The 11310-nt window shown below is 42.5% G+C and overlaps 1 protein-coding gene across 1 annotated transcript in view; it reads left to right on the top strand.

Annotated features, from left to right (window-relative positions):
- Positions 1-7711: 7711 nt before the first annotated feature.
- Positions 7712-11310, top strand: part of CECR2 (cat eye syndrome chromosome region, candidate 2) — a 70042-nt gene continuing 66443 nt past the window's right edge. The window contains exons 1-3 of the mRNA XM_011984646.1: positions 7712-7889; positions 9734-9873; positions 10652-10756. Of these exons, the coding sequence (XP_011840036.1) occupies positions 9818-9873; positions 10652-10756 (161 nt within the window). The 5' untranslated portion in view covers positions 7712-7889; positions 9734-9817. The remainder of the gene's footprint in view (positions 7890-9733; positions 9874-10651; positions 10757-11310) is intronic.

Here is an 11310-nt window from a genome sequence, read left to right as displayed (position 1 = left end):
GGCTAGTCTTGAACTCCTGGCCTCAAGTTGCCCTCCAGCCTTAGCCTCCCAAAGTGCTGGAATTACAGGCATTATCAACTTTTTTTAATGTTTACTAAGGAACTGTTTTATATTATTAATTTTCTTTACTCTTTGCTTCTTTTTTATTTTATTGATTTCTCTTTTTTGTTTCTTCTATTTACTTTGGCTTTAGCTTGCTCTTTTTTTTTTTTTTTTTTTGCTTCTTTAGAGTACTGTTTTTAAGCCTTTTTTTCAAATAACAGGCATTTAAAGCTATAAATTTACCCTAAAAAAACTTTTCAATTTCCTTCTAACCCATGGTTGGCTGCATCCTGCAAATTTTGATGTTTATATTATCATTTAAAACATGTTCTCCTTTATTTCTTCTGTGATCCAAAAGTGTATTATTTAAATTAGTGATGTAGTATGTTAGTGGTAATACTGTTGAGATCCGTTCCTTACTGTTTGTGTATGTGTGTGTTTGGTCTGTTAATGAGAAGCCAGTGTTAAAATCTCTCTGGTTGTGAATCTGTTTCTCCCGTTAGTTGTGGCCGTTTTGTCTCAGGGTTGTGGTGTCCTGTTACTAGATGTGTAGCGGTAGCTTTGTTATGTAGTCCTGAGAAGTTGTTCCATTTCTTCTTATGTGACACTCTGTCTCCACATCTGCTTTGTCTCATGTTAATCCTCAGCTGTCTCATGCTCACTCTGCCTGGTAAGATCATTTTCTGTCTTTTTAATCTATTTATTTATTTATTTATTTATCTATCTATTTATTGAGATGGTGTCTCGCTCTGTTGCCCAGACTGGAGTGCAATGGTATGATCTCAGCTCACTGCAACCTCCACCTCCCAGGTTCAAGCGATTCTCCTGCCTTAGCCTCCCGAGTAGCTGGGATTACAGGTGACTGCCACTATGCCTGGCCAATTTTTTTTTTTTTTTTGTAGTCTTAGTAGAGACGGGGTTTCACCATATTGGCCAGGCTGGTCTCAAACTCCTGACGTCGTGATCTGTCTTCCTCAACCTCCCAAAGTGCTGAGATTACAGGCATGAGCCACCATGCCGGGCCTCCTTACGTTTTTTTAAGTGTACAGTTCATTGGTTTTTACGTATTCACAAAATTGTGCAACCATCACCACTATCTAATTGCAGAATACTTCCATTACCCTACAGCAGGCACTTTGTACCCACTAGCAATCATTCCCTGTTTCTCCCCACCCCAGTTCCCAGCATCACTGTTCTCCCCTCTGTCTCCACAGGTTTCAGTGTTGTAGGCCCTCTTGTGACTGGAGCCATACAGGAAGTGTCCTTTTTATGTGGCTTTTTTCACTTAGAATTATTTTTTAAGTTTTAACCGTGTTGTAGCATGAACCAGTACTTCATTCCTTTTTATGGTCAAATACTACTTCATTGTGTGGTACACACTTTTTCTTCAGTTCATGGACACGTACGCAGGTTTTACCTTTTGGCTCTTATGAATTCTGCCGCTTTGAACATTTGTGTGCAAGTTTTTGTGTGGATGTGTGTTTTCCTTTCTCTGGGGTGTACGTCTAGGAGTTGGAGTGGCTGGACCGGTTGGTAGTTCAGTGCAACTTGGCGAAACTTCTGCAGCAGCTGCACCGCTTAGCCTTCCCACCAGCCGTGTGTGAGGACTCCATATCTCTGCATCCTGGTCGGCACTTGTCACTCTATGTTTCTTGACGTCCACCGTTATAGTGGACGTGAGGTGGTACCTCATTGTGGTTTTGGCATGCATTTCCCAAGTGGCTAAGGTTGAGAAACTTCTCCGCTGCTTTCTGCTTTTTGTTCCTTTGTTGGTCCTTCAATGCTTTCTTTTAGGCACATGAATTTTTTTTAAGTGTATCACTTTATTTCCACTCTTGGCTTCTTATTCACGTGTGTGTGTGTGTGTGTGTGTGTGTGTGTATTTAGCAGTTGTAGAGCGAACAATATATATCCTTAAATTATCCAGAGCTATTCAGAATTTTTATTGTACCTCTTCATGCCTCATACATGATACTTGAGACTTCTCACTTCATCTGTACAGTATTTAGGTTCCATAAAAAAAATAGCCTTTATCATTTTAAAGATAAATTTGGGGTTTATTCACTTTCTTGGTTACCCAGCATAAACATTCATAAACACATGTAAGAATTTGTATTATATACATGTTTCTCTAGGCTAAGATAATGTTTTGCATAGATTTTGACTTAACCGTATTTTCCTTTAATTTGAAATAGCCATGATTTTAACTTACGTTGGCTCTCATGTTGATTTTAGTATGTTGAATATAGTAGCTATTCTACAGCCCTAGGGAAGAAGGAAGTATTATTTTAATTATTTTGCCCTGGTGATGAATGCATCAGTTGATGTGTTCATCTACCTTCCCTTCTTTTCTTTTCTTTTCTTTTTTTCTTTTTTTTTTTTTTTTTTTTTGCATTTTTAGTAGAGATGGGGTTTTACCATGTTAGCCAGGATGGTCTCGATCTCCTGACCTCGTGATCTGCCCATCTTGGCCTCCCAAAGTGCTGGGATTACAGGCATGAGCCATTGCACCCGGCCTTGGCCTGGTCTTCTGATAAGCTTCGAGAAGAAATGCTTTATCAAGTATTCGTACAGAATCTTTTACTTGCTGCTTTACTACTAGAACCAGAATATTCATCTCAATCCAGTCCTCATGTCATATGTGGCCTGTGTGTACATGTATTTCATTTGCTTCACAAATTGTAGCAAGTAGGAGAACACAGTTTGATTTTTCATCTTACCTCCATTCTGGGAAGTCTGGTGCCATACCCTTATTGCTCCCCTGTAGAGAGACCACGGCTGCCCTTTCATGTCCCTAACACGTGCCTCAAACAACTTAAGGGCCTTCTTCTTGTGATCTCCCTAAACAGGGTACAGATATTAAAAATGTGTGGTCCTACACAGTGAGGAATTCTGCCAGTTCCAGCCGGCAGAGGCTTATGCTGGAACACTTGAATCAGGTCGTGCCATCCTTGGTCTCAGCAGCAGAAGCACGTTCTGTCTGGAGCAAGCTGAGAAATTCTCTGCTGGGCCTCTAAGAAATGGCTAACTTTAAGGGTTTGGAAAGGTTGTTGACTCATTCTTATTTTCACTCTCTCTCACTCTCTCGTGCATAGGGGGAAAAGAAAAGAGGTAATTAAGAGCCAGTCTCATCTCTTCCCTCACAGGAGGCTGAATAATAGCCAGTGGTCTTTACTGCTGTTTTGTAGGATGGAAAATGAACGCGAAAACAGGTCATTTAATAGTATTTGGAGCTTTTCCTAGACAAGAAATAAAACAGACCTTGTTATTCTGAGAAATTCCGTTTGGTTTGATCTTTGCGTTACTATATTTAAATGAAACGTTTTATTATAGTTCAAGATAATTTCAGAATGATGAGAGTTACTAAGTCATTAAGAGGGAATTGCACTGAGATGAATGGATGAGTAAGTGAATGAATGTTCCAGGTAATCTAAACTTGAAAAGCTTAAAAATATGTACACATTAGTTTTTAGCAGCACAGTGCCACTGTTCTCTTTTTCCGTTATGTTATGTTATGTTATGTTATGTTATGTTATGTTATGTTATGTTATGTTATGTTTGAGACAGAGTCTTGCTCTGTCGCCCAGGCTGGAGTGCAGTGGTGCAGTCTTAGCTCACTGCAACCTCCTCCTCCCAAGTACAAGCGATTCTCCTGCCTCAGCCTCCCGAGTAGCTGGGATTACAGGCGCGTACCACTATGCCTGACTAATTTTCGAATTTTTGGTAGAGACAGGCTTTCCCTATGTTGGCCAGGCTGGTCTCAACTCCTGCCCTCAAGTGATCTGCCCATCTCAGCCTCCCAAAGTGCTGGGATTACAAGTGTGAGCTACTGCGCCCGGCCTCTTTTTCCTTTAAGTAGTAAAACCTGGAAGTACATGCAAAATTGTGTGCTCATTTTTCTGGGGGAGAAAGTATATGGTCTTCATCAAATTCCTAAGTGTTGTCTGTCCTGTAGAAGATGAAGAACCACTAAATCAAAAGAATTAGCCTGATTTTCAGCTTCCCGAAGCCTTTTTATTTCAAATCACCCTTAGCCAGTACCTTTGCCTTCAAGAGCTTTTTCCCCATTCACTTTCGGATGTTTAAAAGGAGATGTGGATTTCTAGGAGAAGGTTGATCTACACACAAGGAAATGGAATTGTCTTGGATTATAGGCCCTCAGGTGTCTCCTAGGTAAGGTGGCATGGAGCTAGATGCCCTAAGAAAGCTTTTAGCAAAAGTGATATAATTTAAACTGAGTAGGACAATAGGCCTGTTGGGAAGGAATCTCCAACATGCAATTGTTTGAGACAAGTAAGGGCTTCCAGACAGATTGGAGGCTAAAGGAGCAGCACTGTGGATGCACACGCAGTGTCTGTTGGGCTGGTATGCCTGTACTTTCTCAGCCTCACATTGGAGTAACAAAGCTCTCGCTCCCTGGCCCAGCATCTTCTGCACATCCTCAAGTGAAGCTGCTGTTCCGGTGAAATGATGCAGATTTCAGATTCTATGTTTTGTTTTATTGCAGGAAAAAACAGAGTTTAGTGTTTGTGGAACTTGGTGTACACTAGAAATTCTCGAAAGCATGCGGTAGATAGAGATTTATTGCCAAAGGATAATTGTCTTCTTCACACTTCTGGCTACTAAAAAAGCAGTTTTTAAAAAAAACTTTTTCATTTTCTTTTTTTTTTTTTTTTTTTTGGAGATGGCGTTTCTTGTTGCCCAGGCTGGAGTGCGATGGCGTGATTTTGGCTCACCACAGCCTCTGCCTCCTGGTTTCAAGCGATTCTCCTTTCTCAGCCTTCCCGAATACCTGGGATTACAGGCATGTGCCACCACAACCAGCTGATTTTGTATTTTTGATAGAGACGGAGTTTCTCCCATGTTGGCCTCGCAAAGTGCTGGGATTACAGGTGTGAGCCCCCACGCCCGGCCAAACTTTTTCATTTTTAAATGCACCATTACAGTGCCATCTCTATTTTAATGTGAGTTTGAACCACTCTTTGCCCGGCTCCTCGCTCCAGAAGGGATGACAACAACTTCACAAACAATGGAGAGGGGCGGCCAGTCCAAACCCTGCAAGGTTCAAGCACTTGTTATTGGCCAGTGCTTGTATGCTGAATGTGAATGCTGCAGTCCAGTGAAATTTGTGAGAGCCCTGATTGCTAGAACTATTATGCTGCATTTTGATAAAGCTGCCATACTCACATTTTCCCCAGTGAGATAGTAATAGTAGGGGAAAGACGTTTCTTCCCTCTTTAAAAAAGCAAACTGTTTCATTTCTTATTTGCCTAAGCCTTCTTAATGTTTTCCACAAATATTTCCTTTCACTTTGCTGCAAATATAACTATCATAGATTATAAGTCAACATGGTATATGCCTAATTTTAAAATGATATCAATAACTTCTTTAGGCCTCTGCTTATTAATAAGAAAAAAATTCACATCAAGCATGAGGTAATTTAGATCTTGTATCTTAATAGTTGAGATGTAAAATAGGCATCTAACAAACAGCTCGTTATTACTGCAAGGCACATTTAGGTACTAATCAAAATACATAGCTGGGTGCAGTGGCTCGTACCTGAAATCCCAGCACTCTGGGAGGCTGAGGCAAGCGGATCACCTGAGGTCAGGAGTTCAAGACTAGCCTGGCCAAATTGGTGAAACCCTGTCTCTATTAAAAATACAAAGATTAGCCAGGCATGGTGGTGGGCACCTGTAATCCCATCTACTCAGGAGTCTGAGGCAGGAGAATCACTTGCACCCAGGAGGCAGAGGTGGTATTGAGCCAAGATCACGCCATTGCACTCCAGCCTGGGCTATAAGAGCAAAACTCCATTTAAAAAAAAAAAAAAGCCAGACGTGGCCAAAATCCTGTAATCCCAGCAGTTTGGGAGGCCGAGGCAGGCGGATCATGAGGCCAGGAGATCGAGACCATCCTGGCTAATGGCTAACGTAGTGAAACCCCATCTCTACTAAAAATACAAAAAATTAGATGGCTGTGGTGGCGGTCACCTGTAGTCCCAGCTACTTGGGAGGCTGAGGCAGGAGAATGGCGTGAACCTGGGAGGTGGAGCTCGTAGTGAACTGAGATCATGCCACTGCATTCCAGCCTGGGCGACAGAGCAAGACTCCGTCTCCAAAAAAAAAAAAAAAAAAAAAAAGCATTTGCACCTGGATGTGGTAAGATGCACTTGTAGTCCAGATGCTCCGAAGACCAAGGTGGGAGGATTGCTTGAGCTCAGGAGTTTGAGTCCAGCCTGGACAATATAGTGAGACCTCACGTGGGAAAAAATATATTTAATGCGATTATAGGATTGCCAGACTCTACCGAAGAAAAAATTTAAATTGCCATCTAGGTGTCTTAAATGTTCTCTGTAGAAAAACTGTCTTCAAATTTTAATATACAGACATGGGAGGATTACTTGAACCCTGGAGTTCAAGACCAGCCTGGGCAACATGGTGAGACCCCATCTCTATGAAAAGTCAAAGAAAGGCCGGGCGCGGTGGCTCACACCTGTAATCCCAGCAGTTTGGGAGGCCGAGACGGGCGGATCACGAGGTCAGGAGATCGAGTCCATCCTGGCTAACATGGTGAAACCCCGTCTCTACTAAAAATACAGAAAGAAATTAGCCTGGAATGGTGGCGGGCGCCTGTAGTCCCAGCTACTGGGGAGGCTGAGGCAGGAGAATGGCGTGAACCCGGGATGCGGAGCTTGCAGTGAGCTGAGATCGCGCCACTGCACTCCAGCCTGGGCGACAGAGGGCGACTCCGCCTCAAAAAGAAAAAGAATCAAAGAAAAAATTTAGAATGCAGTGTTTTATAGCATGACTTAAAGTTCATGTATAATAGAATATAAAATTATAGTTGCATATCTGTGTAGCCATTTGTATTCTGGAGGAGTTTCCGCCTTTTTATCTTAACCTGAAATATAAATTAGGTTAGGCCAACTACGAGTTTCTTTTTTTTTTTTTTCTTGCCACCTATGTCATAAACCCAACTTTGTACTGTCTGAACCGCAGAGTGTCTTCAGTTGTACACGTAGAGGGTGAGACTTTAGTCTCAGCCTCATAGCCTACACATTTGATTATGCTTTTACCCATTCCACCAGAATGTGCTATTTGGGCTTTAAAGTCAACCTATTCTGTGACAAACCCTCTTTATGTATTTATCTTCCTTGATAGTTGACAAAACACAATATCCATTTAAGTAGGGTGAACCTTCATGAGGGACTTCCTATTACTGTTTTTCATTTCTGCTTTCTGTGTAAAATTTGTCAGCTGGGCCACGTGTGTCACCTCACACCTGTAATCCCAGCACTTTGGGAAGCCAAGGCGGGTGCATCATTTGAGCCTAGGAGTTTGAGAACAGCCTGGGCAACATAGGGAGACCCCTGTCTCTACAAAAAATACAAAGATTAGCTGGGTGTGGTGGTGCATGCCTGTGGTCCCAGGTACCTGGGAGGTTGAGGTGGGAGAATCTTTTGAGCCCAGGAGAACTGCAGTGAGCTGAGATCGTGCCACTGTGCTCCAGCCTGGATGACAGAGCGAGACCCTGTCTGTATAAACAAACAAACAAACAAAAACCTGTCAGCTGTCAGATCATGAGTTCTCTGTCTCTCTCCTTCTCCCAACCATCCTATATGTTATATTAACGTATTTTTGTGTTTGGGGCCCTGGTCTAGGCCTCAGACATTCCACAGCTACCTAGAGGACATCATCAACTACCGCTGGGAGCTCGAGGAAGGGAAGCCCAACCCTCTGAGGGAAGCCAGTTTCCAGGACCTGCCTCTTCGCACACGGGTGGAGATCCTGCACCGCCTCTGTGATTACCGGCTGGATGCAGACGATGTCTTCGATCTTCTAAAGGTATGCTTAACTGGCGATCCTTTCCCTACAGCTATGAAAAGCCAGCAATCAGAAATGCAGTCAGAATGTAAAACCCAAAGATATCCGCCAGAGTTTGGCTTGTGGTACTCGTCTTGGTACTATTCATTGCCAATAACACTACAGAAAACCATGATTGCTGTAGCCAAGGAGATGCAGGACGTGCGTCCCTATGGAAGCACATGATTTTGCTCTAATTTCTAGTCTGGTTTCATCTTCCTTTACGTGCACTGAGTCCCATCTGCAATAGGTACCACAGGAGAACCGTGTTTGTTCTGTCATCAGCCAAACCTGCAACTAAATTAGCCACTGAATTTTATTTCTCAAGGTGTAAACTTGATTGAATATAATTGAAATATTGACTGAAATCTCCAAGAACCTGAAACCATATATGCTAGTGAAGTTCATCCTCTACATACATCCACGTTACAAAAAATGTGTTGAAGAAGGAAGCTATGGCCATCTCTGTCCTCCCCCTTGGTGCGGTTATCTGTTTTAGAAGTCTATCCTAGAGGGGCCTGGACACTGTGGCTCATGCCTGTAATCCCAGCACTTTGGGAGGCCGAGACGGGTGGATCACGAGGTCAGGAGATCAAGACCATCCTGGCTAACACGGTGAAACCCTGCCTCTACTAAAAATAAAAAAAATTAGCTGGGCGTGGTGGCAGGCACCTGTAGTCCCCGCTACTCGGGAGACTGAGGCCGGAGAATGGCGTGAACCCGGGAGGCGGAGCTTGCAGTGAACCAAGATCCCACTGCTCTCCAGCCTGGGCAACAGAGCAAGACTCCATCTTTTAAAAAAAAAAAAAAAAACAAAAAAAAGAAGTATATCCTCCAGGGGAGGGTGTGAGTTACTGCTTTCACTCGTAGGGAAGTCAGTTTCTAATCCTGTTCTATCATCAGTGATTAAATGTGGTAATGACTTCTCAGTTGAGCTCTGTGTATGGACATATTATAAAAAAATCATTGTGTAATTTAGCACAGTCTTTGCCAAGGACTCAAGGACTTCAGTACCAGTGGGAAGGCCAGTACAGGTCAACCCCCGAGGTAAATTGGGAGCCCTGTCGCTGGAGCTCAGCTGGAGTGAGAGGTCACGGGAGGTTATGCTGGAGCTGCCACAGAGTATCCCATGGGGCAAAGCTTGCCCCTTGCCTGATCCCCACCCAGTTGTACTTGTCTTTCTTTTTGTGTGTGCTCACATAAAACAACAGCCGCTCCCAGCCAAATCTGTAAACTGTCCATCAGGATTGCTGTTGGATTCTCTTTTTTGTGAAAAGGGAACAATGGTGGGGATAGGGAGCATTTTAATATTTCCATCTCTTGTTCCTCAAAGTAGGTACCACCTTTCCATTGTATCCTTGTTTCTTAGGCCGATTGAAAATTACGTAAGGTACTCGGGCATTTTTATTTTACTTTTTTTTTTGGAGACGGAGTCTGGCTCTGTCGCCAAGGCTGATATGCGGTGGCATGATCTCAGCTCACTGCAACCTCTACCTCCCAGGTTCAAGCGATTCTTCTGCCTCAGCTTCCCAAGTAGCTGGGACTACAGTCACCCGCCACTACGCCCAGCTAATTTTTTGTATTTTTAGTAGAGGCGGGGTTTCACCATGTTGGCTGAGCTGGTCTGGAACTCCTGACCTCGTGATTCGCCCTCCTCAGCCTCCCAAAGTGCTGGGATTACAGGCATGAGTCACCGCGCCCAGTGATACTTGGGCATTTTTAGATTTGAGGTATGCCTGTGTGTAAATTTGGGATCCTCATTTTCGTTTTTTCCTGGTGCATTTTGTTCCCCGTTTCCCCAAACCCCTTTTTCTTGCTCTGCTTAGGGTCTGGATGCAGACAGTCTCCGTGTGGAGCCATTGGGTGAAGACAATTCTGGAGCACTCTACTGGTATTTCTATGGAACACGAATGTACAAAGAGGACCCGGTACAAGGAAAATCCAACGGAGAACTGTCTTTGAGCAGGTATGTTCTTTAATGTCAGGGCATGATAGCTACTGTATTAAAATGTCATTAAGATTAAATGCATCAGAAATCTACAGCACAATTTTTTTTTTTCCTAATGAAGGAATTCTCTCTAAGCATGCCTGCAAAAAGATGGTAAGGAGATACTTCATACAAAAACAAAAAGGAATTAATTGTCTGCTACCAGAGGGGTTAAAGATACTTTTTTGATCTGAAGTTCTTGATAGGTGGTTTCTGAGAAATGCCACTCTTCTTACGAGCACAGGCTATTTTAATATAGCAGGTTTCTTCTCAACAGTGCGATCATTTCAGTGCAGTAGCAGTTTTCATCTTGCATCGTCAGTCCTTGAGATCTCCTTTGATCTCCTTTTTTCTACTAGAATTAATGATGTAGTTTATGAACCTTAGTATCCATCAGTGTAAGAACAGAAGGAACTTAACATGATGCCTGAAACATAAGCTTTACTAAGTAAGGAAAAGGCCGCATTTCCATAGCATCCCAAAACGATGCTAACCTCTTATTTAGGCTTTCTTATTGCTAGGAGCATGCTTACTCTTCAGAAGGTGTCAGATCTTCAGCACAGTTTAGTATTACAAAATGTTAGTTTTCCTCAGATCCATAGTCTAATAATGGAAGACTGGAAGTTACTCTTCCCTTTTCCTTTCACTGCTACATTTAATCCTTTTTGGTCATCTCATGGCCGGAAATACTGTTTTAAAATCATATGTAGCATGCCAATCCTATGCCAGAACGTTTCTATTTAATATTATTTATTAGGGAAAGTGAAGGACAGAAAAATGTCTCAAGTATTCCTGGAAAAACGGGAAAAAGAAGAGGAAGACCCCCAAAACGGAAGAAAGTGCAGGAGGAGATTCTGTTGAGGTAAGAAAATCTTGTTAGTTGTGGTCATAGACCGTGGCAGAAGGGACCTTAATTCATTTATTCCTTTTTCTTTATTTTGCGTGTGCCATGGGAAGCACGTTATTATGGGAACCTGAAACTGAGTGCTTATGAGATTACCACGTGTGCAGTACAGAATCAGGAAGTCCTTAGTGCATGACATCTGGCAAGTCACCTGCCCGCTGTAAGCGAGTCCTCTTACTAGACGATGGATGTGCGCTTAATGAGGATTATATTGAACAAGACCATTTTTTTCGTTCTTCAATTTTATATTTAATTTTAGCAAAGAAAAAGATACTTGAAGGATTTTCTTTTATGTGTCATTGTCTTCTAGGAAGTTTCACCATGTGAATCTTGCTATAGGAGTTTTCACAATCTGACCTATACTGTGTAAATACACTTCTTACTTAAGGATCAACTCTATCACTAAGCCTGTTAAAGTGAGGCTGTATTCTTAAAAATTCTGATAACTCAGGACAAGTGGCTTCGTCCCTTGCTACTTAATCTAAATGCTTGAGTTAGGCTGGATTTCACCG

Source organism: Mandrillus leucophaeus, unplaced genomic scaffold, assembly GCF_000951045.1.
Source record: "Mandrillus leucophaeus isolate KB7577 unplaced genomic scaffold, Mleu.le_1.0 Scaffold270, whole genome shotgun sequence".
Lineage (NCBI taxonomy): Eukaryota > Metazoa > Chordata > Mammalia > Primates > Cercopithecidae > Mandrillus > Mandrillus leucophaeus.
Note: the sequence above shows the minus strand (reverse complement) of the source record. Positions and strands in the feature narration are given on the sequence as shown.